General features: G+C 47.5%; 1 protein-coding gene across 2 annotated transcripts in view; it reads left to right on the plus strand.

The window, feature by feature from the left end:
- Positions 1–26,761, plus strand: part of LOC144137893 (uncharacterized) — a 46,193-nt gene extending 19,432 nt beyond the window's left edge. The window contains exons 3-4 of one of the 2 annotated variants that reach the window (XM_077669918.1): positions 5,931–6,102; positions 24,125–26,761. In XM_077669918.1, coding sequence (XP_077526044.1) covers positions 5,931–6,102; positions 24,125–24,335 — 383 coding nt within the window. In that variant the 3' untranslated portion in view covers positions 24,336–26,761. Of the gene's footprint in view, positions 1–5,930; positions 6,103–24,121 lie in introns of both variants that reach the window. The other variant, XM_077669911.1, reaches the window with a different exon arrangement.
- Positions 26,762–27,374: the final 613 nt, after the last annotated feature.

The following is a 27,374-nucleotide window of genomic DNA, read 5'->3' on the forward strand; positions in this document are numbered from 1 at the left end:
TAACTTTATATGCACATACCTGTAAACGAATGGCCATTGAAGTCTAAAGCTGAAATTTTTGCTTGGAGGAAATGGTTCGCACAAATTTTTCATCGTGGCGTTAAGAGCACACCAAGCTGTATTCTCTTGCGTGTACCTTTTACGGATCATATATACGCAAACGGGCACGCAGTACATGGAAAAGCAAAAGCAAACATTTAGGTAGTTATCCGTCCATCATAGAGAGTTTTAGCATATCGTTACCGTGTTTGCTCCACCATTTACCGTGTTACCGGTTAGCACACCGTTTGCGGTTTGCGTATTCCGGCCGCCGCGGCGTAAGTAGCGACATCTAATATATTAATTTCAGAACAAATCACGCATAATTTTATTGCTTTACTTCACAATGACTGTAGTTGTTTTGAGAATACTGTAGCCATCGCCTGTAGAGCTATAAAAAGAAACTGTGTCGGTGGCGCCATCTACCGAATCTTCGAGTCAAGGTGAAATTGAATTTGCCCCCGCGCTAAATAATTAGGCAAGAAATGAGTAAAATATGTTGTAGTACTTACTCAATAACCTACACTACCTTGTCCAGCGCAATTTTGGAGGCCAAAAGGGCACTGCGAGTTCAGAAAGTTATATGAACTATTTGAGGCGGGCGTTTTGGGAGCGGGTTGAAACGGGAAGGCTGTTTTTGGAACGGGTTGAAATAGAAAGCGGTCAAACGGGAAGGGCGTTTTGGGAACAGGCGCACACATGACGGGCCAAACGGGAAGGGCGTTTCGGGAAGCGGGACGGGTTCAAACGGGAATGGGTTGTTTCGGGCTACACCCCTCGTGCTCGCCTGCCGGCCTCGTTCCACGCCTCGTTCCACCAGGGTTGTGCGCGGCACCGGAGGCCTGTGAAATGGACTTTTCGGCGGCGTCGAGAATGTTTGCCATGAGAAGTTGGGCTGCTTCATTTACGTGTAAGTGTGCCATGGCTCTGTGCTGTAGTTTAGATGTATATGTGAATGTACTCCAGTTTGTTTTTGCTTCGTTAAATTTGCTATGGAAAGATGAACTGTTCGGGCGTTTACCTATGAATGTTAATGTGGTTGGGAAGCGGTCCCTACCATATGGGTGTGTCCCCACGTCCCACTCGAGTGATGGAAAGAGTACTGCAGAACGAATTCCAAAGTCAAGGTATGAATATGTGTTGTGTCCTGGATTATGGTATATAGGCCATGTTTTGTGAAAAAGGCATGCTCTTGATTATGTTAGAAACTTTTCAAAGAGGCGTCCGCTGACATCCGTGCGGGAAGAGCCCCAGAGGTGGTTATGAGCATTGAGGTCTCCCAATAAAAGAAATGGTTCTGGTAACTGGTCTATCAAAGCATGCTCGTAGCTCGAGAGCCCGTGATCAGGAGGAATGTAGAGGGAGCATACCATTATTAACATGTTGAATATAACTGTGCGAACTGCGACAGCCCCAATGACAGTATTCAGATGGATGCGGTGACAGGCGAACGATTTCGAGGCGACGATGGCCACACCAACTGAAGACGTACCACCACCATCCATGTCGTTTTCATATACCATATAGCTGTTCAAGAGATTTGTGCGTCTGGAGTTTAAATGTGTTTCCTGAAGATACATCACATTTGGCTGATTGGAATGCAATTTCTCATACACATTTCAAGATTTTTAAGGAGGCCTCTACAGTTCCACTGGATATTTGCTCTTCCCATTGGGGACATTTAGTAGCTAATGGAGTGTGTGTGTGTGCGTGTGCGTGCGTGCGTGCGTGTGCGTGTGCGTGTGCGTGCGCGTGTGTGTGTGTGTGTGTGTGTGTGTGTGTGTGTGTGTGTGTGTGTGTGTGTGTGTGTGTGTGTGTGTGTGTGTGTGTGTGTGTGTGTGTGTGTGTGTGTGCGTGCGTACGTGCGTGCGTGTGCGCGCGCGCGTGTGCCGAGGCCTGTACTCTTAGAATGGGCTTTTTGGGCCTTTTTTTTGGCTTGGACATCGGAGGCCGCTCCTTGCGGTGCGGTGCGTTGCAGGCAAGAACGGCCCGACGCCCATCTCGTCGTCAGATTGCCTGGGGATGCCGGACGAACTGTGCCGCCTGGACTTGGCACCCGTTCGGGTGCCCTTTGTTTAAGCCGTCACCGCCACTGTCGTCGGGAGCGCCCCAGCTGGCCCATGCGGTGCGACGAAGGTGGGAACCGGTGTAGATGCACCCGTGTCCACGTCCTCGGCAGAATCCAGTGTATTGGAGGTTTTGGAAGGAGGGGAAGGAGCGGCATCGGTCCCGCTCGGAACGGTTGCCACCACAACCGCTGTGGGCTGAGCAAGCGGTGTGGTAACGGGTTGGGCTGCTCGAGACAACCCGGCGGGGGCGGGACCAGGTCAGATTCGCTGAACTGGGTCCCTGTAGAAACCAGACGCTGCTCCGCCCCCCGGCGAGCTGCGTCCGCGTACCTTCCCAGGGAGAAAGAGGCGAACCTCTTTCGCGCCTCTCGGAAGGTGATGTTTTCTGCGCCCTTGATGTTGATGATTTGCTTCTCAAGTTTGAACCTCTCGCAGGTTCTAGAATATGCAGCGTGCGGTCCTTGGCAATTGGCACAGACAAATTGAGTTAAAGTACAGTCATCCATGAGATGGTGTTGGGGGCACTTGCAGCAGGTTGGTTGGCCCCGACACGAGTTAGAACCATGCCCGAACCGCTGGAACTTGTAAGTAAAGCGACGCAGATTCGGGATGTACGCTCGAACGGAGCACCAGATGAAGCCTGCGTTCATACTATCTGGAAGAGTTGAACGGTCGAATGTCAGGATGATGTGTTTTGTAGGTATTGTCTTATAATCAAGTCGTATGGTTATCCGCTTGACTGCTGTCACACCCTGATTTCTGAGGCGTTCTAGCAGATCGGCTTCCGTCTCGTGTGCCAGATCTGGCTACCAGATCACGCCCTGAGAGCTGTTGCGGCTGTGGTGGGATGTGACCTTGATTCTCAGATCGGCAATACGGGTCTGGCTCAGGAGATTTGTGGCCTGCTTCTGTATGGTGACTTCCACCTGGAGTTCTCCAGCTCTCTGCTTTTTGGATTTGTAGTGCTCTCCAATTATTCTAAACTAGAACTTCGAAATTAGAAACACGGACTTTGAGGCAACATGCTTGTATTTTTCAAGAGACTCGATAATCAAAAATTGGGGATAGTTATCAGTGTAGCGACACCATCGCCATCTTCATCATGAGTGCCACGATCATTATCAGCCGTGCCTGGCCACCGTCAGCAGTTCCACGCGACACAGATGGAACGTCGAGTCAGCAGCTGGGCGGGCGCTCGTTCTGGCCGGGCCTACGCTACCTAAATAAATGTGGGAAGCCGCCTCCGCTTCACGCCTGCTTCCTACAAAGTGATTATTCGGACTTTCCGCGCCTGTCACCCGGCCAGCGGCACACCGACATGGTGACGTGGGGGGACCCGCCCATACCGGAGTTCGAGCCACGCAACCTCCGAGGTTGGGTTATCAAGCTTGAGGCTACGTTCTCGCTGAAATACGTCACCATACAGCCTTTCAAGCACTCCATCCTTTGGGAAACGCTTCTGCTCGAGCTTCGCTGCGCCCTCGCCCTACCACCGCCCAGCGAAACCCCCTACGACGACGTTCGGGCTGCCGTGCTCGCGCACTAAGGCCTCCCGGACGACCTGTTTCGGTCTGCATCAGAACGGGTACACGCATGCTCCGCGTACGCTTTACAGCCGCACACTACCCTCTGCGCCATCGCCCTCGTCCCTTGCCACAGGTGTCGCCCCCCTGGACTCCACCTCCAGCGCGGCAACCACACCTACAACCACGGCAAGCCATTCCCCGACCCCACCCCACGACCTATCCACCGCAACGCTCGCCCCTCAGTGTCAGCCTACACGGCAGGCGCTGTGGTCCACCGATGAAACACACATCGACCCACTCAACATCTGTCGTCGTGATATTGCGTGTACCGTCTCGGTGGAAGCTAAGGAGTAGCATGAGTCTTCTGAGCAAGGCGCCCTCAGCTGCAACAACATTGTGGACGCAACCGCCGTGCCTTGGGGCGACCTGCTTGACAACCAGGACACATGCGGGGCGGCAGCCTCTGAACGAGTGGAGATGGACATTCCTGAAATACTTGCGCCCGGAATTTTAAGGGGAAGGGTAATTCAAAACCTGGAATATGCCATTCGCCCTCCTCCGCCTCCTCCTGCTTCTCCTCCCTATCCACCCCAAGCACTTGCACCTAGTCCTTTGCCTCCCTATCCACCTCAAGCACTTGCACCTGCTCCTTCGCCCAACGACGCCGCGTCTTCTGGTCCGAGTAAGGGCAGCTACACGCGAACACACAAACTCCGTGCACCTTGGGCCCGACTCGTCGCTCACATCAATCCAACTCTTCCACGACAGTGCGGACGTCACAAGCTCTGTGGAGGCGACTTTTCGACCGTCCCCATCGCCAACGATTCGGTCGAGTTCGGAGGCCATTCACCACCCTTCTACGTGACTCGCGTGCCTGCACACAACATAAACAGCGTCACTTCAAGCCACCACGACGGGCAATGGCCCATCAGTCTTTCATCCCTAGACGAACGTGGCGGCGACGGCGCCACTTACGCCGCACAAGTGGTCGAGCTCCGCGGAACGAGAAAGCTGTCAACATAACGAAACCGCCCAACTCTCGTGCGTCGGGTCATCCCGGTTCCTTGGCAGCTTTAAATTTTGTGGCTCCGACAGTGCACTCGAACTTGCGGGGGCATCACTCTCGCCACTGCGCGCTGCTAGCAGTCTCCGCCCCGCACGACGCTAGTTTTCACCTGCGACCACTGCACCACTCCCAAGCAAGGCCTCCCGATGGAATCGCACACACCAGACGCCCTCCATGGACCGACTAGGAGAGTGTGAGGAAATTGGCCGCGGACAAATCTTACTGATCACCGGTTTTGTACATACCTGTACATAGATTTTTTCTGTTCCGCCCGACATCCGTCCTCTATTTCTCATAACGCGCTACGCCCTAGGGGTGGGGGGGAGCCCTGTAGCGACACCATCGCCATCGTCGTCATGAGTGCCACACGCCACGAGATCGACACGACCGAGCGCCTGGGCGGTGTCATGTCTACGCCGCTCTCTCGTTCCGGCCGGGCCTTGCACACCTGAATAACTGTACGAGAGCCACAGCGCATCACCGAGTCCACGGCTCCCGTTCCTACATGAGGTTTTGAGAAAGTGACAATTGGAAGGGGTGGGTACGCAACATCGGTGCGGCCCCTTTTCAGGGACCGGTCAGGTTTTCGGGGAGGTTTTCCAATTATTGCTGTCCAATTATTCGAACTCGAACTTCGAAATTAGAAACACGGACATTGAGGCGACAGGCTTGTCTTTTTCAAGAGGCTCGATAATCAAAAATCGGGGATAGATATCCGGTTTCGAGAGAGTGAAAGTTGGAAGGGGTGGGTACGCAACATCGGTGCGGCCCCTTTTCAGGGACCGATCAGGTTTTCGGGGGGGGGGGGGGGGGGGTGATTTATCTATACAGCAATGGAAAAAAGCAGGGGACGGGGAACTTTCTTCTCTAACCTTACTTACCCTGATAGTCAGAGAGGTCGCGAAGCTCCCCGCCTGGTAAACAGACAGAAATCCTGTCCGCCGGAGCTTGACCACGGCTCCGACGGCCACCGTTCGTGGTTTCTTACCATTCACCTCTAAACACCTTGCCACGGTAGGTTACAGCTTACGTTAGGGGGGCTCGGGGTCCGCGGTGTCACCAATACCGTCACCAAGATCACTCAAGGTGCCCCGTGCGGGGCTTTGTCTTTTGTTACGCGCTTCAGTTCCATTCATGCTTCAACAGCAGGCCCAAACCTGGAACATTCTAACATTGTTGTCCCTGTAGGTAATCACCGCTTCGTTCTGTATTTTTTTTTCTTTTTTTCAGATGAAAGGCCTGGGGCCATGTCGTGGAACAACACATACCAACCGCCGCCCCCACCGAGCAGTGGAGAGCAGTATGCGCCGCCTCGGCCCCCTTCTGACATCAGCTACCAGCCACCGGACATGCCATCGAACCGATATGAAGTCGATAGTGCTGTCTACCAGCCACCCACACTGTAAGAATTGGCAGCCACTCTTCGAGACGACTATTTATTACGCATTCCGAGCATGTCCTGTAGTTGGAATTTTATTTTGCATCACTTAGTTACCGCATTTTTGCGAAACAGTTACATTATTTCCGCACGAATTAGCAATTTCCAGCATCTATTGTTACAAAAATCCGTTTTTACCGCGCTCCAAACCAATTTTGACTGCGATAAATTGATATCACGTGTTCACACTGGAAAGGGAATAACTTGCAGTAATAAGACTTCCTTAAGCAGACCCACACCTCAATATTTACAACTGAAGCTTAGGTTCGCAAACTACGATGCACGTATGCACAGAGATGTTCGTTGCACTGCCTTAACTGAGTTCCATTTGTCACTTGTGTTTTAGATGGCTGCGGCCACTGGTATCGAAAACAACTCCACTTTTCCCAATTGTATACACAACCATTAGAAACAGGGCATTGTTCGTTAGAAAAACGGGCTCTACAACGTTGTCCAGCCCTTCACATAGCACCTAAGACTCTCCAGCGTCGTCGGTTGTGACCGCGGAGACATAAGAATAGGGGGCTTTTTATAAAGGTTCGCTCTTAAATTTACATATACAGCTGGAAAAAAAGCAGTGCTCAGGCCGAGCCGTGCGGGCTGCAGACTGCCACCGTGCGCCATGTGTGGTGATGCTGCCTGTCTGTCTTCTACAGCCGTACCGGCCATAAATTTCAAACTTAAACGTCTTCATTATACCTAATGTGAATAGAATCAACTAACAGCTTGGATTATGTATCGTATTTACTTAAAAGACAAATCCCCAGTAGCTTTATCCTGCAAATATCGCCATACGATTAGGATGACAGAAATGCCATTCGATCAACGATCCCGAATACGTTAGTAAAAATGCATTGCTCCCATTGTGCTCATTGTATTTGAAGCTGTACAGAAGGAAGTTTGCCTTGAATAGGATTTCCCCAAAACAACCCTCCACACAAACTCACTAGTGAGTTTGAGTACAAACGAGTACAAATGAGCACTCACGGTAACCCCGTGTGTTGCCGTGTTCACTGCCTTCCTTTGAGGCTGGTATCCGCAACATGTGAAGTTTTTAAGGACTATAGGTTTTGTTGGGCTACGTAAATGCGAACATTTTGGTCTGCCTCTAAGTCTGTCTCTCGGTTCAGCCACCTGGCCAGAAGTTAAAACAATTTTCGAACGAGGCGTTCGTATTGGCAAAGCATTTCTAAACTACTAAATCTGGTGGTGGCAATGTTCATACTTGCCAGCATTGTTGAGCAAAAAGGAATCATTAGGCATATTTGGGGCTGGACATCAGTACACATCTGATATTTGCATTGTTTTTTTTATTAAAATTACACGGCTGCTTGATTTTTGCGATAGAAAAGGAGATAAATACGCTTAGAAAAAACATTTCACCCCAAAATACAAAAAGTGCTCGCGGCGCTTCCCCGTGGCAGTGTTCCAATTTCAAAAGTAACGAAAGGCCCCAACAGATGGCGCAAGCAGTGGAACGCGGCAAAGATGAATTTTCTTGACTCTTGAGCATGCCTCCACTGTGTTTATCGTGGGAGGAGCGAAGCCGGAAGAGAATAGCGTGAGAGGCAGAGGTTGACGCGAGAGAGAAGAGAGGCATTCACACGGCAGGAACGGCAGAAGACTATCGTCTTTCGATGACATTTGCAAACCGCTAGCAGGCTTCATTCTGAGGAGCTATTTAAAACGCCCACTAAACACTCGATGATATTCTCGTTCCTCGTGTCTTGAGGTTGCTTCAAATAATTGCGGTATTTCCAGCTATAAAATACGTCGTCCTATTGTTTAACTGATAGTCCGCTGCTTACTTATTTGATAGGTTAAATTATATCTTTAAACACTTATAGTAGCTTATACATACATACATACATACATACATACATACATACATACATACATACATACATACATACATACATACATACATACATACATACATACATACCTATACATAGATACATACATAAAACTTCATTTCGCGTACAGTTCACTGCACATTTGGCGCCCGCAGAAGCACACGGCACTAAATACTATACATTTGAATGTGAACATCTTCGGCAGAACTGTGTCTGGTTGGGTTAAACTTGGAGAGGCAAAATACACCTACCAAGGGTGTTTATTCAAAGCGTTCCCACTGTTTCGGAGCCAACTCGGCTCCTTCATCAGGGGTGACTGTGTACGACAAGAGCAGCGGTTATATAGGTGTCTTATGCTTTTTGTTTTTTTCTTACTGGAATCTTGCCATTGCGCGTCGGAGTCCGTGGACGTAGACGGTGGGAAGGGTTCCGAGAGATCTCGGCCAATGCACTCAGCGCAGTGCATTGGCCAAGCACTGCGAAAAAGCTGACCACAGGATTAACTTTGACGGCGCGCAGGTGATTGGCACCGAAACCTATTACTCACAAAGATTACTCCTTGAGTCCTGGCACATACAAGGGAACCGGCAAAGCCTGAATAGATCCCCCGGAGCCCTTCCCACCGTCTACGCCCACGGCCTCCGACGCGCAAGAGCAAGATTCCAGAAAAAAAAAACAGAAGACCCATATAACCGCTGCTTCTTGTCGCACACAGTCACCCCTGATGAAGGTGCCGAGTTGGCTCCGAAACAATGGGAACGCTTTGAACAAAAGCCCTTGGTTGGTGTATTTTGCCTCTCTAAATACTATACAAGAGTATCTTTTATTGCTATCCTGAGGGAGCGAGCTTCCCAGTGTGCAACTATCAGTCTGCAGTCTGCAACTGCAACAAACGAGAAAACTATATAAGTAAGGATACAATGATGCCCATTTGCAATCAGCTAGGAAAGTTCACGAACCCCCCCCCCACCCGCCGCGGTGGCTCAGTGGCTAAGGCGTTGCGCTGCTGAGCACGAGGTCGCGGGTTCGATTCCCGGCCGCGGCGGCCGCTTTTCTGATGGAGGCGAAAAGCAAAAACGCCCGTGTGTACGAGATTTCGGCGCACGATAAAGATCCCCAGGTGGTCAAAATTAATCCGGAGCCCTCCACTACGGCGCGCCTCATCGCCTGCGTTGCGTCGGCGCGTTAAACCCCTCAATCAATCAATCAATCAATCAATCAATCGAACCCCCCCCCCCCCTTTTTTGGATTCCACGTGCAATTACATAGGGTTACGGGCTATAATTAGATTATTTGTGGGGTTTAGCGCGCCGAAGCTACCCCTGGTATATGAGGGGCGCCGTAGCGGAAAGCTCCGGGTTAATTTTGATTGCCTGGAATCTTTAACGTGCGACGAAATCTCGGCACACAGGCGTTTTCAATTTTCGTCTCCACCAGAAAAGCAGCCAACGCCGCAGCGATGGAACCTGCGCCGTTCAGCTCAGCAGCACAACGCCTTCGCCACTAAACCGCCGCGGCGGGTGTGGACTATATAATTGAATGACGCAGTAATTTCACGCTCAATCTGCTTTAAAAACAAAATAACTGGTGGACAGAAAGCAAATGTTCGAAATAAATCACACTGCTTCTGAGTCCTATATGCACGTCATTGCTTCAAAAACGTACCCGTCATTTAATTTCTCATTTCGCCTTATTAACTGAGGACAAGTCGTGCACGTCCTCGGGTAACTGCCTAATAAAACGAAACATAGTTAACATCAGCACCGTTTAGCACAGTTGTTATACAGGGTGATCAAAATTAACTCGAGAGAATTTTTTTTAATTAGGCGCCTAGATGTACGTGAAGACCACCTCTACAGTGAGGTTACGCAAACAGGGGAACACATAATTAGGTGGTAAATATTGATGTCGGTGGCTTAATTAAATAAAATTGAATAATCACCTTTTCAGTTGCTGAATAAAGCAGGCATGTTTGTATTGAAAAGTTGGACGCAATCCTGTTTCTACGCAGTTTCATTTCGCAGGATTGTTCTAGCGCATCCGTACTGCGAGATATCGAACTGCGAAGTTTAATTGCCGTTCGCATGATTACGCATGCTAGACAGCGAAGACCGGCCCAAAGCTCCTCCCTTTTGTGACGTGCAGGGTGTGTGCAGTGTTTAGCTTGACAGCGGGGTGAAGGCATAGCAAAAGTGATAACTGGCACCCCTGCAGTCATGGCTGGCGTTATCGCAATCTGCAGTACTCGGAACCACTAGCGAAAGACAGAACAAAAGGAAGGAGCTTTTCGCTGGTCTTCGCTGTCGGCCATGCATAATCAGGCGAACGGCAATTAAACTTCGCAGTTCGATATCTCGGAGTACAGATGCGTTAGAAGAATTCTGCCAAATGAAACTGCGTAGGAACACTATTGCGTCCAACTTTTCAATACAAACATGCCTGCTTACTGCCACCAATAAAAAGTTAATTATTCAATTATTAATTAAGCCACCGACATCAATAATTACCCCCTATTTATGTGTCCCCCTGGGCTCATAACCTCACTGTAGAGGTGGTCTTCACGTCAACCTAAGCACCTAATTTCAAAAAAACCTGTCGACCTAATTTTGACCACCCTGTATATTCTAAGCAATTCACAAAGGTCGGTTTTACGTTTGGCAGCCGCTCCACATGGCGGCGCCGAAATGGCCTTAATGGGTGTATTCACGTTCTGCGCCATCCGTGTGCGAAAAGCAGCCGAGCAAGCAAGGAGTGCCGGTGGAATAGCTGACTCATGTCTGCAAAGTGTCGCCAGTGCCTCGATTTCCGCTGTCACATCTGTTATTTAGTTGTTTACCGTTATGGTTCCGCGGCGACCCACAGACGGGCTTGCCACAACCTCATTGAGCAAAACCATTCGGGTCCTCCATAGCACGGAGCTTGCGCTCAGTGTCTAGAGAACATGTTGTTTGCCAACCTTGTAAAATCACCAGCGTGTGATTACACCGTGTTGCGCCAACAGCAAAGGTTCGTGATCCGTCATGCCCGGCCGGTACCAAGCACACGGGTATACGCTACCTGCTGGTATGGCCAGAGACCGACTCCCAGTAGCTCTTCGCGCTCAAACTAAACTAAACATGCTACACAGATGCGAACAATTGATCAGTTGAGGCACCGCTGCGTAGTCATGACCATCCCAAGGACGCGGTTTTCATCCGGCACGGGGTGGCTGGTTGTCTGATGGAGCGAAACGCGACAACGCCCGTGTGTCTAGGTTTTGGCGCTCGTTAAAAATCCCCAAGTGGTCAAAATGAACACGCGGAGCCCTCCACTACGGTGCGCCTCAAAGTCCAAGTGTAGCTTCGGCGCGTTGAACCCCCAATTAATCAACCACTCATGACCATCAATTTAGAATCATAAAGCAGACTGTAATTATGGAAGCCAGTTGTCACGCAGGGCAGAAATGCGTTGCTAGAACCCTGCCGATCCCTGCAATCTGCGCTGGGACCGGCAGCTGCTTAACCTTTGCCATTCACGTCTTGCTCTAATGAAGCTTATACAAAGAGATTGCACCACCAGCGCGTTGGACAGAATCCTAACTCGCTACTAATGGGGCTATATCTTATGATAAGGAATCGTATACTAAGCAGTGTAAGAAGCTGCGCTGCTCATTCAAGGGATCTCGTCGCCTTTCGCGATTCTGTACAGGGCTAAATAGAATTTGGTAAGTATCAAAGCCGCAACACAGCTGACAGAGTTGCGTTACGATTGAATATTAGCCTTGCGAAATGACCATAACGTACCGAGGCAGTTAAAGGAGCCATGAAGACAAAATACAAGTTGGGTTTATTAGAAAGACTGCTTAGTCCCGATAACAATGATACCAATATCATCGCAATCTTCGAAAAAATAACGGAGATATTAAAGAAAACGTGTGAAGCAGTCGCGACCCCCTAGCCAATTTCCCGCAACTTTTCTATGACGTCACGGAATCTTGTTTGTGCGATTGGCGTCTGCCTAACTGACCTGTCGCGACGACAGATGACTGGACGTCTGTAATGGGGCCTCTAGTTCCATTTGACCGCATCACTTGAATGCCAACGTGCAGTTAACGCACTGAAAATTATGTTTTATTGTTGGCCCGTGTGACGTCATTCTTGCTCATAACACGTCACTGTGGCGCAAAATTTGAAAGTTTTTAACTACTTCTTGCTTTTTTTTCGTAAAAAAACTTCTTTTGTGACTCTAATGGAGCTGAGTGATATACTGAATCCTAGTTCTTTCAAATTAAACGAAGTTGTGTTTTCTCTTCATGGCTCCTTTAAAGGCGTTGGACTACAGAAGCGCGTGTACTGTCGTCCCTGTCGCTCTGTTCATCGCGCTCTAATTCTTATACCAGTATGCACCAACTCTCCCAACACTGCGTCACACAGTTGCTTCCCCTCGGACATTCGTGGCCGCAGCTGCTCCCGTTTACGGGCCTATCCCCCCACCCCCTAATTTAATTTGTGCGGCAAACTCACATTTTGCGCCTGGTAAATTGCAACTTGCATATTGCACTCACACGTGTCAATGTTGAGGGTAGTAGCAATTTTCGGCCCAATTCCACGGTCGGTCGAAGTGCATCGCCGTGTTATAGGGTCAACCAGCGGAGGTGCATGCACTCCACGTAGGCACAGTCTTCGTCCAGGCGCCGTCAGATGCACACCAGACCCGTCGCGGTGGCTCAGTGGCTAAGGCGTTGCGCTGCTGAGCACGAGGTCGCGGGTTCGATTCCCGACCGCGGCGGCCGCTTTTCTGATGGAGGCGAAAAGCAAAAACGCCCGTGTGTACGAGATTTCGGCGCACGATAAAAATCCCCAGGTGGTCAAAATTAATCCGGAGCCCTCCACTACGGCGCGCCTCATCGCCTGCGTTGCGTCGGCGCGTTAAACCCCACAATCAATCAATCAGATGCACACCATGCGTCTCTGGAAACCTTTTCGCGCTGAGCTTAGCCCGATTGGCGAACGATTGACGTAAGACTGCCCAAAAAATTCCCGCGCCTTCCCGCGAGGGGAACACGAGTAAATGCAGAGCATTGGGGCCTCAGTACTGATTGAAGGCAGTGTTGCTTCCATCGCTTCTTCCGTGATGCTGGAGTAGCAGACACGAGTAAACGTGGGCACGAGCGTCAACCAAGGAAGGAAGGAGCAACGCAGTGACTGAAACACGAGCGACCGCTAGCCGCTATATTTGCAGCGCGCGCAGAAGAGGGAGAGCAGTACGGGGGGGAGAGCGCGCATGCGCAAGCAGCGCGCGCCCTTCCACGACCCACCGCGCTGCTATCACGCACCTGTTAGGCCGAGACCACGACGGAGTGAACGGGCTGACTACGACGCATGCGCGCGCCAGCTGCTGTTGAGAGAGAGGAGGGAAGGAGAGGCGCACCTGCTGCGGACGCGAAACTGTTGACACCGTCCGACGCAGGAACAGGCGAGGCTAAGAAATGCTCTGCATTTAAAAGTACAGTCGGTAAAACGCTTGTCTATAACAGCGATTTCAACTTCATCCAGACACATCCGAAAACTGCCGAAACATACTCGTTCCAAACATGTCGGAGGCAAAAGCGAAGGGCTAAGACTTGAGAATTCCGCAGTAGTTTTATTCAAATCCCGCACCGGCGGGGCAGGATAAGGCTGAGAGTACGAAAGCTGTGTTATAGACAAGCCTTTTACAGGCTGTACGATTACTGTTTTGAAGTCTTCTAGCTGTCCCCACTAGAGATATTGGCTGTTATGAGGACTTCAAGTTAATTTTCGCAAAGGGCAGTCTGCATGGGTCTATAGCCACCGTGCATTGTATACGGGCTTCTGTGAGCGCTCCAATTTTCCTAACAAATCTATGTACAGTGCAGTCCCAGGCTTCGATAAGCGAGTGTCAACTTCTTGAACAATTATCACCGAGTGCCTGACGAGCCGTGCAAAGTTTTCCAGACCCGCCGTAAAGTGTCGCTTCGGAAGAAAAGCCAAAAAGGAAAAAAAAAAAAAAAACGTGACGGGAGCATCGGTGTCTCCTTTCCATTTTTCATTTAAAACCTGATTCCGGATTGGATGGCTATGACATGCCCCACTTACGTGGCGTGGTCTTCGGCACCTAAACAAACGATTACTTTCTCAGGCCTTTTATTACCGCGCCGTCATCCTAGGTGCCTCCCCTGTGGGCGTCCGCTACTTCATAGATGATAGAAGTGGGTGTTGATTAATGAATCACGACGCTAATGGTAACGTAAGTTGAATTTCATGAACAGAGGCCACGACGAGCACGCGATCTTTCCAACAAACAATTACACCACACACCACCATGATATGTATAGACGATGTGCCTATAGGCACATTGCGTGAAAATTTTCAGACAAAAGACCGCTACAATTTTTACAATCAGCGTGGTTTTGGTGCTATTTTTGTCAGACGGCCGTTATGCTCATCACTGACCTTGTGCGTAAATTTCCACCCATGCGAGCGTAAGTGTATTGCTCGAATTATCAGCAGCCGTAGTTCTCCCTAAAAGAAGGTATCCCGTGTGACACCTTAATCAGAGAAGCTTCTGAAATAATGGTTCGTTTAGATTGCTAGCACCAAAAGACGGTAGCGGCGAACTTTTATTCACCCAATAAGGTTGGACATAGGACAACAAGATGTCTATAAATCATTTGCCTTTATTGTACTTTCCGCCACGTCTCATGATGCTTCCCTTTCGTGCCATCGGCATAAATTGATGGGAGGGTACGTTAGGCACAGGATGATGAATGGTCGGGGAATTTCCTATCGTCTGTACAGCGTTCCCTGCAGTTATCTGTAATACAAAAAGTGCTGTGCTCACAGCGGGTTCTGGCGATGCGTGGTACCACTGCGTGTGGCCGCCAGCAGGTACGAGGTTTCATTTTCACAAAATTGATTTTTTTCCAGCTTTGTGATGCCAGTGATGAAGCGGAGGTTTCTCTGCGCTTTATGGTCCATTGGCACCTGGCTCACTGTCTTCTTCCCGACTGCCATTAGAGCGGATCACGTTATTAACCAGTTACTGGCCCAATTACTCCAACTGTTTAGAACTGGTCGAGCTCTTCCCTTATTTTCCCAACACAGGTAGGAGAAGCGACGAAATGACGTTCACGCGGATGAATTGAATTGGTACATTTGATAACTTTCCCAAAGCGCTCAAAAGCCTGAAATCTTGCTTTCAACGCCAAGTTTAAACTCACATATAAAATCGGGAAAGGGTCGAAAGCGCCGACCACGCCATTGTTGAGTAAACTTGCGCAAAGTACCCGGGTGACTTATAATGGCTAAGCGTTCCTTCGGCACTTCATCCCTGAGCTCATCCCACTGGCTCCGGATATCTTAGATCCCGTTTCTACCATTTACTGCCAGGAAGGATACCGTTCGTCGGGACCAGTAAGAACTTGGTATTGAGCTCACAGAGTTTCCTTTTCGCAATAACATCTTCATTGGTTTGAGTGTCGATTTCAAATGCGAGATTCTGAGACTCCGTTACGAAACAACTAAAAAGGAAAAGATCCTTTTGTAACGAAAAACTGACTAAAGAAAACGGGAGTTGGTACGGGTACCTGCATGGTCCGGCACTGATTATAAGAGCTTCGTAAGTGGGAGGTGAGAAAAGGAGGTGGGAAAAGAACGTCTGTATCCAAGCAGCATCGGTCTCAATCACGGAGCAAGAATATTCAGGAGACGAGATACCCATTGCGCTGGGCGAGGACGAGCTACGAGATTACGTCACAATGGAAGCTAACGCAGACTGCAAGGCTTTGTAATTACGGCGACAAAGGCATGATAGCAGCACCATAGCCTCCTGTATAACCGACTGTGCCAGCTCTATTGCCCGAAACCCATTGGAGCAGCCCGTTCAATGTGGGGGCGCCAAGTTCCCAGGTTTTTCGATGGCCATGCCGATGCGAAATGCTGCTTCAAGCGGAGGGGAACTAAAACGCACCTCGGCGTCGTATGCTACGGGAACGCGTCTTCCAGCTACGAAAGTCCGAAAAACGGCGAGCTTGGACTTCATGAGCCAATATTAAAGACCGAAGCTTTAGGCGTGGCGTGACAGAACTACTAAACGGCGTTCAGTGTACTGTTCCCGCCTGCACGCTCGCCCTTTTGGGTTCACTACGGGAGTTTCACAACAAAATGTATACATGTCATCACTGTTGCCACTTCAATAAGAGCGAGGTATCTTTTCTCCCGCTCTATAGGAGTTGATAAGTGAAAAAGAATGATGCTAAATTGGGGGTTTAGGTATAATTGAGTCATAGTAATATTAAATTTTGTTGAAAGAAGTCCAAACAGTTGAGCTCCCCCTTTTTACTTACGAGTTCATTCAGTCGCATTCTGCCGCTAATATTTTTTAGGGCCCCCGAAAGGGTACGCGCCCAGTCGCCCCCCTCCGCCCCCCCCCCCCCCGCCCTATTTTTCCGTCGCCGCTGATTCACGAAATGGCGCCATTGCGCACGTAGTAGATATATTGACGTTGTTTTCGGTAATTCCGGGATGCTGCGCAAAGAATGACGACTTGAAGCTTTAGCTCAAGGCGATACTCAGTATTTGTGGGCGCCTCTATAAGCTTATGATAAATATTCAGCATGCACTTAGCTTATTTTTCGCTCTACTTCTCTCCGCTACACTCATTCTTGCCTCCCCAATCACATACTGAATAACTGATAAATTCCCAGTGGGTCACAAACCCACTAATGATCTCACCCGCAACATTTCTGGCTGAATCGAGTGAAACGCAGAAAAAAACTTTATGCGTTAAATTATTGACGAACGAATAAGGTAGCCCGAGAAAGACCATCTCTTGTGTAATTACCACTGTCAAGTTCTAGCGTCCCCCAGCGACTTACTAGATAGTTTTATTTGTGGCCTCGTCATTTTTTCATGTGCAGCTTTCCCGCTCATGGCAGTCCTTTAAACAGTGATTACTCTGCAATTTTTTAGCGAAATGAAACGTTATTTTGCACAGCTAATGTTTGGGATGAATACTTGCTTTGTGCACAGCTTCAAGTCGCGCACGTTGCGCCACTAGGTTCCTGAGCCATGGAAACTGTCCCATATAAATGCATGGGGAGTAAGATTTGACAGTGAATTACACAAAAAATGCTCAGAATCCTGGAAAGTTTTTTTGGCGTTTTCATCTTCACGTTGACTTCTGGCTTTATGCCAAATATCACTTTCCTAAAGTGATTTTGCTAGGTTCCTGAGAGGTTTGAATTTTGAGCAAGAAAGCTGGGTATGATACCTTTTTTGTTCGAACTGGAGCTGCCCGTCAGTGCTAGAGCCAGATTATTCTTTATACAACACGTATTTCTTGTCTGCAAAGGGGCTGGGCAACTTTTTTAAAACCACCCATTGTTGCCAGGTGTGAAGACAAATGTTGAGCATGCCCTCGCCAACACAGGAGGTACTTGGGATTAGAGCGCCAAGAGAGGACGGCGGAATTTCTGACACTGAGCAGGCACAAAGCCGTTATACAGGAGGCTATGGCAGTACCTAATGGACGAGATGATAACTATCACGCCACGTTTCAGCTTCACAGCGGAATGCGGTTTCCGCAGTTTCTTCCGCAAACGATGCCGCTAGCTTTAACCTGCGTTACATTGGTGATATATCTAGCCGTGCCGTGAAGCGAGGTTTTCCCCCTCCTGTTTTCTTTCTTACTCCGTGCTCTAAACAAGTCGCAGCGAAGTTGTAGTTACAGTACAGTAGCTGAGTGCGTATGCTCACAGGACAGATGCGGTGAACACACCGTGTTTTGAAATGTAGAATAAATTGCGTCAGTCGGGTGCGAATCCCGCTCTGCCCGCTGAAATCGAATTGACGTCCTCTTAAAAAAATTGTTGTGCACGCGATCGCCTACAAGACGGCAGTGGCGAAAGTTTAAACGTGTCTATTCAGCCAGTCGTGTTGCCGTTAAAGGCCAACAACACTCACATTTTCTACAGCTTAAGATTACTGTAATCTAATGCTACACATAAACAGAGCGGTAAATGTAAAACAGTGCGTTCGAAATCGAAACGCGCGCTGAAGAAACGGCTCATCAACATAAGCATTTTCTGAACCGAAACTGAAAAAAAGGCAGCCATTACCGGCGGCCGATGCTGGCATAGCCGAGCTCAGCCACTGCTCAGTTTTTCGAAGTGCTTATTCAATTACTTCAGTGTTCTCTTGCCCCGTGCCTACAAATCGTGAAATCATACGCTTCTTGGCATTTTAATGTCATCGTAGAGGCTGTTTTGCATTGGGACATTGTTTTTTATGGGGGTATTTCCGGAAGTTTAACATGGCGAATGGCTGCACCAAAGCTGAACCTCTAAGCTGGTTGAAACGACGAAATATAGGCATTTCTCGAGTTTACAAGATAGGTTCTGGGGTAAGTATTCGAAGCCTAATAAAAAGTAATTTTTGTGGTTCCCGTGTCGAATTTATTACCTTGTTATAGCACTCGTTCGAAAAGTGCGATCCTTCGCTCTCTCAACGTGACAGTGCGAGGTTGCTACAGCCACAGGACACAGCGCCGCAGCCTCAGAATCTTTAAAGAAATTTATGTGAACATCCTCTAGGTCTTCACGTTAAGTATAATAATCCCACCAACACACAAAAAAGGACGCGAAATCCTGTCGTGCGCCGCAACAAGGTGTACAACTTTCGAAGTCTGGCACTGTTGAGAATACCTTTACGGCTTTGCATAGGATAACGAAAGCCGCGACTATCGTCCCATCAGAATAGTAAGTGATGGAACGGAAGCGGGCGCCCCCGTGCCATCGGCCGCTCACAGGAGCATCCGAGTGGGAGGCAGGGCATTTTGCATTTTAGTTTCCACGGTACAAATGCCACTAACGTTTTTCTGTCGTAGTGAAGTTGGGCAACGGGAAAAGCGCGACATCGCGTTGCTACCAACCGAGACGCCGTACTTCATACACAAGTTATATTTGCATACGTATACCACCGGAGTAAAAATTATTGGCGTTACGAGCTTAACAAAGCGGCTTAATTACCAAAGCGTTTTGTTCGTAAACTATTGAGAAGGAGCTTTGATTAGATTGCGCCCTAATTATCATTTCGCCTTTGTTGGGGAACGAACTTCGCACCAGAGGTGGCCAATCACTAAAGTGAGAAGCTTTGCCAATCTCAGCGTCTCAGATCAGTAACTTTCACCTCACCGCACATTTAGAATCGAATTGCAAAATCGGACTGAAAACGCATATACAGTTTACAAAGCTACACGACTCGGTAAAATTAAAACGCGGGAAGAGTTGCCTGGTTACGTTCTTTCAGTAGTTGGAACATATACCTGCTTTTGGTATAACGTGTTCCTTTCATATAAGACCAAATCATACCTTCTGCACAAGTGAATGCTAAAATTGGGCGATTTGACAAGAAAAGTTAATTGCCGTTTAGTCGAGGCTATTTTGTTCCCATCACTACAGTTCGCGGAGGGGACGGTCGATTGTTGCGCAGATATATGTTACCACGACTCAGGCTAAATTTGGGCTATCTAGTGAGAGAAGATAAAAAAGATTATACCCACGAGTACAACCATTTTAGCTAGATTGTTTAGGTTTTGTGAAGGTGCAAGCCTTGCCAATCAAAATAAAATGAATAGGGAGAGCTAGAACGTGAGTAAATAAGCCAATAATTTTTTTAAATTCTTCTTTTATTCCGTTTTCGATATTACGACATAGTTGATCGCTGTTTGAATTTCTTATTTTAATTTTTGCAATTTCCTTGCCTACGTCGTTTGGTGCGCTCGCAGGGCCTGGTCAGTGACCTTTAATTAGGCGAAATGTTTCTGGTTGTTGCGATTGTAAGTTTATCATGTTTCAGCTGAGGAGTTAAAATGTTCATATTCTAAAATTAAATATACAAGGTCACTTTAAGTGCGATTGAATGTTTGCAAGGATGCATTACCTCGATGTGCATTCTTTTGTGGAACATTAAGGCAATGGTTTATATTTCGCCCTATCGTGTATTCACGCGCAGGCGTCGGGCAGTAACATTTTTAATTGTCCGCCTAAAAATATCAGACAAACAATCTCGCGCTTCCTTTATTTATTTATTTATTTATTTATTTATTTATTTATTTATTTATTTATTTATTTATTTATTTATTTATTTATTTATTTATTTATTTATTTATTTATTTATTTATTATTTGCAAATACTGCTGTCCTATGAAGGAGACATTGCAGGAAAAGGTGCAAAAAAGTCAAGCTAGAACTCAAAGTGCACGCACACAATTTTGTGACTAACATAAAATTCTTCCCGAACTCTTCAGTGTTTAACCTAGGCCAAGCAATATCAAATTTGTTTCACAGTTCCACCACAAGTGGAAAAAAAGACAACTTGAAACACTCTAGACGAGATCTGAAGGGTAAGTGTTCAAAGCGGCTGTATTACGTGCCGACCGCACTGGTGCATCAGCGAAAGATAAGGGTGCGTGAATGCGGGCCGTTTGTGTACAATATATCTTGAGCAACAAGATTACACTTGGACGCGTACGGTGGTGTTATAGTGAATGAAGTGAGAACGAGTGAGCCGGTAAAGACGTTGAAAAGTCTAAATCGCAACAATTGAAAATGACCCGTGTAGTCCTTTTCTGTACAGATTCGAAACTGTTTTTAGCTTGCTGAAGATGAGGCGACCAAACGAGTGTCACTAGATAAGGTTACAGAGTATCGACACTCTTTTCACCTATTGTTCCGTGCCGCCGCCACGATCATTGGTCAGATCGCCTCACGTGAGATTTGTTTACACTGCGAAGGTTCATGAGTGGTTCATTTTGTTGCTTGTGCGTTTTCAGTCGGTAAACTGCGGTAGACTTAGCTTGCTCTCCCTGCTCTGTGGCTGCGCGAGACTGACGTCGCTCCGAACGCGTATCAAAGATAACGCGTGTTGCAGCATTACAGCAGCAGAAGTGTCCGCATACGCCGTTTTGCTGCATCTTCAGCAGTGTTGTTAACAAACGACCCAGTAGAAGTTAGCGGGGAGGCCGTAGCAGCGGGTATCTCCCAACCAACGCCGCCTGTATAAACATTGCCTAACGCGTGCGCGAAAAATGGCCAAACAGCCACTCTCCTGTTGCTCTCTCCTACCCTTCCCCGCTCCGTAGCCTTCCAGCGTGCTTTCGTGTCCGCCAGCCAGCGCCGCTTCTCGGAAACTATGCAAAATAGTGGAAAGTTTGTTTAGCGTTCCCGAGGCGGCGCTCCTACGCCTTCTTGTTTTTCACCATGCCTGTCTGTCTTGGTCTGTCACTGATAAAACTTCCTTTGTCACGAAGCAAAATCCCTTGCGCTGCCGCAGGCTGATGCCGGCTTTGCGCGCTTATCTACTCGGATCACAGGCCCTGAAATTTTCTGAGTGGGGCATCCCACCTCTATCCACTCCGCATTTAGGTATTGTTTTGACCCCGCTGTTCGCACTCCGCATCGGTACGCACTTCTAAAATTGAGGACTGTACTGTAGAAGCGCCCGGACAGCGTGGCGGGATCCCAGCTGCTTATCCTCTTGTTTCCTATAATTTTCTGAAGTTTACAAGCACGTGATATTATTGGAAAGTAATCGTAGAAGTGAGCGCCTGAACAAAAAACGTGCACGCAATTTTTCCTTCTCTAAATACTCCAGAAAGAGAAATATCAGTAAAATAATGGCTGCCCCATCCGAAAATATCGTTTTTCTGTTAGCTATATGTCTACCCGACAATCAGTACGTTCTTACACTATTTCAGTCCGCCTCCATCTTTATCTTTGGAAAAATGCAGCAAGTATGAAGCGAGCGACACGTTGAATGAGATCCCGAGTGCGCCACAGAACTGACGCCCCATCGCGGCTACGATGTAAGCGAAACGGCCCTTGAAGCCCGACAGGCAAGCTGACAGACACACGTCGTAGAAGTGGGTGCAGCGTTCGCGACTCGCGAGCAGTGACGTAAGGCGAGATGTCCGCCGGCACGCGCCACATAGCGGATCAGTGCCTGAACTAAGCGTCCCTACCCTTCCCATTGAAAAGCGCGCGACGCGTCAGGCAATGTTAATACAGGCGGCGTTGTCCCAACCCTGATCAACAAAACATGACAGCCGATTCTGACTTGCGTGCCTCAGTGGCGGTACTCTTATACTTTATCTAGTAAGACTAGACCAAACCACCGAGGCGTACTGGAGCATCAATATAGCCCCTCAATAACACAATACTGCTTCCATCAAGCAGTCACGCATACCTACCCCGTGTCACTGTTAAAACCCAAACCCTTCGTCGCTTAATAAAGCAGGGAGGAAAATATCAGGTGGGGCATGCATGTACACATCAAAGGTGGTACACCGTGGCAATGTAGCAGAGAAACTCTCTGCACCCGACAACGAGCCGAGCCAGTCGCCGGAGATGTATAGGGGACGGGTTCCTCCTCTTAAATTGCGCGCGGGAGCTTGTTTCGGCAACTCTCCGACAGGTACAACCATCGTCTGCTAAGGAGCTATTTTGAACGCCAGCGGTTATTGTGTTACGCTGCTTTGGGCTTAACTCTGCAACGATTTTTATAAACAAGTTAATAAGTCATATTTAGGCAAAGAAAAATTTGAGTGCAGTTGGCATTTAAGGCCCAGCATATTGTAATTGTGACAGAAAATTGCCTGTCATGACTGAACTTTTTGCAGCGGAGATGTTATACGGTCCTTTCCAGGAGAATCCATGTGGATACCGAGCCCATTAACCAGAAAACCTCGCAAGGTTGACACAGCTAAAAATAGCTACGCTGTACCCTCTCCACTCCCCACCTGCGAGCCAACCACGCTTGTGTCGCTGCTTCTGCGCACTTGAGTGTAGTCGCGCGCTCACATCACGCCTGTGGCACCCCCTCTCCACTCACCACCTGTGCGTCGTCGGGGCACGCTTCAGAGCTGCGGTGCACTCTCTCTGCTTACCACCGGTGCGCCATCTGTAGACGGCACTATAGTCAAGTGTACATGCAAACGCAAAAATAAACTATATATATAATTTGAAATAGTCAATCTACATCTCTGGCAAGTGACGCCACACACTGCAGCTCCGTTTATTATCCAACTTCACAGAGGAGAATGCTACTGCTTTGTATTCTTCTACGTTTTCCCTGTTTACTGATTGTACAAATCAGATGCTCATTCCGACGCGATTTAGCGGTGCTAGCACTGCCATGTACGCCACTTTGAAGCATTCTGAGCCTACAGCCAATCGGCAGATGCAGGTAATCCAAACTGCACGAAATGTTTACACGGTCCGAAGGTTTCAACATACCACTATCGTACTGCCATCCCTGCAAACCTTAGTGATCTGAAAGTCGGCGGGCACCACTGGCAGCTTGCAATTGCACTGTCTGGCTACTGATATTCGAAAAGGGAAATAATTGTAATGTAGCCACCTTAAACTTTTATTACTGCCTTTGTTCCTTGTGGTCATCTACGGTTGCAAGCCAAACACACCATCATTTCCTGGTGTTATATTCTATTTCATATAATTAAATGTGCCTTTGCACTGAAAGAGCCTGCGTTTCGCATTTTCTAAGTTTACCGCAGCAAAGTGCAAGCATATTTATTTATTATTTATTCATTTATTTATTTATTTATTTATTTATTTATTTATTTATTTATTTATTTATTTATTTATTTATTTATTTATTTATTTATTTATTACAAGACTCTCGAGACCAATAGGGGGTTTTACAGAGGGGTAGGTAACAGATCATTTGGTAGCACACAAAAGAAAAAAAAACATGCAAGTACAAAGGAAAACAGAAATCAACTAAGGAAAAATAATTGGTATGCGGAAAGTTAAGAAACCGACAAGAGAAAAAGAGCACTACAGATGGTTGCAAAAAGTGCTCAGCAGTTGCCGTTTTGAACAACAAAGAGTCTTCAGTGGTTACAATGAAAGATGGAAGGTGGTTCGAGTGAGCACAAGTTCTCTGTAAAAAGCGGATGAAAAGAATTTTGCATGCAGTGTATCCAATGGATTGCATTGTTGCCTGTGTGCACATAAAAAACCCGTGCAGGAGAAAGTTATGAAGATGTTGCCGTGCTTCTTAAGTGAGACCTTCAGGACACTCACTTGCTGAACACTTGCTTTGGTGCAGCAGCAGCTACCAGAAACCCGGTGAGAGCTACGTGCCTCCTGAGCCACCAAGCGGTGGTCACACCTACCAGCCGCCCAGTGATCCAGGCTGCCACGACAGTAGTAGTGGCATCTCACCGGTTGCCCATTTCGGCGACACTTACTCCGCACCTTGTGATCCGGGATATGGCGTCCCTGAGGACACTTACGTTCCACCACCGCCACCCGAAGATTGAGGAGAAATGAAGTGCAGAGAACAACCAGTGCTTCATACGGTTTGGCTGCGATGAAGATCTCCCACATGTTGGAGACTTGTTGCTTGGCGGGTTAACTGTGAGCGGACGCCGAAAATCTGCTGCCTAAATTTGTAGTCTTCCGAGTGCATTGTGAATTCCAAGCGTCGATTTATTATTCCAAAAACACTATTAGTTGCCTACAACAGCTCACCTCGGGGCATCTCAAACACAGCGAAATTATGCACCTGTGGCTTCCAAGGTATCATAAAAGGTTTCTTCCAGGGATACGCCTGCTTGTAAAGAAAATATCCCGGAAAATTGAACGCAAACACCATAATGTAAGTTCACGCGAGAGTACCATTTCAGTCCCATGGGTTGCACAATTACGATTATAACAGACACTTGGAATATAAGTATCATAGTTGCCAGTTTAATGGCGGAAAGCCAACTACGGGCAGGCAGCGCCAAATACAAATTTCTAATTGTTCATTCTTTGTAAGATAAGCCAAGTATTAATTCTCGAGTGAATTAATTATCGAGCGTCCTGCCAAACAGCGACGCAACTGGGAAGGACGGGGACTACTTATTGGAGAATGTGCCCAATTGGCACGGTGAGGTAGACAGCGGGCACCGAGCGCTGGTGGGTGGCAATAAGACGAACAACTAAGTACTAGAGTTGCCAGCCAATGAACTTCTTCGTCGCATCACAAGGCACGTACCAACAGAGGGATTAGCAGGTGCGTCCTCACGGCCGCATCATAGTCACTGCAGAGTTGTGGTCTGGTGGGGCCGCAGTTGCACACATGACAACGTATTTCTGAAGCACGCAAAAATTAAGTTAATATGAGGGTCTTTCAGTTTGCTTTTTACCCATTGTGTGCGCGGACATATTGGCCTGAGCTTTTAAATTTTGTCATGGTGCCATTCCCTTCGTTCCCAAAGTCGTCATCTTTAGAGGGGAAAGAAAACAAAAAAGGCACATTAACAAGAGATATATGTTTTCAGTGTATTACCCTAGAAATAGTGACATTGATTAAATCATTAGGTGTATGATAAACCAAAAACTAGACCTGAGACGATCAGGTGACCAGTTTTGTTACCAAACTATCGTAGATCATAGGCATTGTTTGCCATAAACATGAAGGGCTATCTCCGAATGTAAGGATCCTAATCTACCTGCATTTTATTCTCGCCTCAACTAGCGTTACTTAGTCTGGGGCACCACGACACAAGAAAACCTACACAAATTACACATGCTTCAAAAGAGCGTCTTACACATAATTCCAATCCCCCAGACCTCCATACAACAGTGGACGGCACGGTTTACCAGCAAGGGCCTAAGTTCCAGCTTGACCTGGCGAAGAGGGCCCGTGCAGCCATCCACAGCCAGGGATCCCCTCCACCGGGTGGGTGACCTAACAGCAGCACCTGTTGTTCGCAATAAAGATTTTATTCATTCATTCATTCATTCATTACGCGTAACTGAAAACCTTCGTCGATTGCACACCACAGCGAAATTTTCGCGAGGCACTACATTTTGACAGTAACTAAATTGTACGAGTCTCGCCTGTGTCATTATTTAAAGCTTGAAATTAAATATGGCCCATTTTTACTTCGTTAAGACTGCTCTGCTAGAACCACAAAATCATATATGCAGAACCAGAAATGCAGATATATGGAACGTTCAAACATGTATACAGAACAACTTACGGCGTGCAAACCCTAAAAAAAGGGCTCCACGACTGCTCAATAGCTTAGCAGCTAAAAACATAAAAACATAGTTCCTGAAAGATTGGCAAATAGAGACTTGTTGTCGTTTTTTTTCTTTCAGAAATCATGTTATCTCTATGTTTGTACTTTTATGCCTTAAAAGAGTTCTTCCTGAGTGTGATTTCTTTATTTCTTTTTTTCGCATTGTTTTTCATTGCATCTTTCTATTCCTAACTTGTTGGAACTGTACATCTTTTTTTTGTATTTTATGGAACTGTACTACTTCTTCAGTGTTAGTTTATAACAAAGATTAGAGATGTTAACCCAATGTTCATGTGTATTGGTGTTATGTACATTTGGTTGTATTTTCCTGTTTTGAATCCTTGCTGTTTCGCCGAAGTAGGGGTCAGCAGCTTTATTCAAGCTGTTTATGACTGCTTTCATTGCAGGCCCGTTATCGTGTGCAGATGCAACAAACAGTAAACAGACCACGGCTTCGTGAAATTAGAATAATTGCTATTTTACGCGGCTGACAACATACATATAGTATGTGCGGCCGGATTTTATTTTAGAATGACTTTCTTAAAGCCAATTCGAGGTTGATGGCCAGCACGTGGCGGAGAAATCCCCTCAAAATCTCCAACCCGTATTCCGTTTACTTTTTTATTTAACCTGTGCATAATAACGATTAAATAAACATTTATTACTTATTATTAGGTGAGACACTGGTCACTGACCAATTCAGTGAACCATATTCTTTGGGAGCCCAAGCACTTCCGTCGTCATCCATTGTGATGAAAACGGCTATTGGCGGTGAGCGCGACCACGCGCGGCGCTGCGAAGCGCGCCTCCGTGACGTCGGCTTAGAGTTTCTGTCATTTGTCGTCTGCTTCACTCGGGCTCGCTCTCCCTGCTGTTTCTTCGCGCTCGGTTGACGTCTGATGCTTGTCCGCACCAGAATTTACGTGTGCGTAACTTTTTATAACATTATTAGAGTTGAAATCGCATACACTAGCTCAAGGCGTGAGTTAAAGTATAGTTTTGAATACCACTACGTAAGAAAGGTTGCCGGCGTCGCCCCATTCCTTGCGAAACCGGTCCTGTGCGGAGCACGAACAGTCAGAGCGAGTCCTCAGCTTCTGTATTACGCAATCTTTTGAACAAAGGGTACAGCCAGCTGCTAGTAACTGATAACAACGAAAAGACAAGACCGAAACAAATTCCAGGCCTTCGGGGCTGTCGGCTTTATCAGAAGGCATTACGCTTCCGAGCAATCATATGTAAGGTAAAACAGTTTTTCCAACTTTGCGAAACGCTCGAAAGTATTGT

Source organism: Haemaphysalis longicornis, unplaced genomic scaffold, assembly GCF_048455015.1.
Source record: "Haemaphysalis longicornis isolate Haplotype H1 unplaced genomic scaffold, Haemaphysalis longicornis Haplotype H1 scaffold_1, whole genome shotgun sequence".
NCBI lineage: Eukaryota > Metazoa > Arthropoda > Arachnida > Ixodida > Ixodidae > Haemaphysalis > Haemaphysalis longicornis.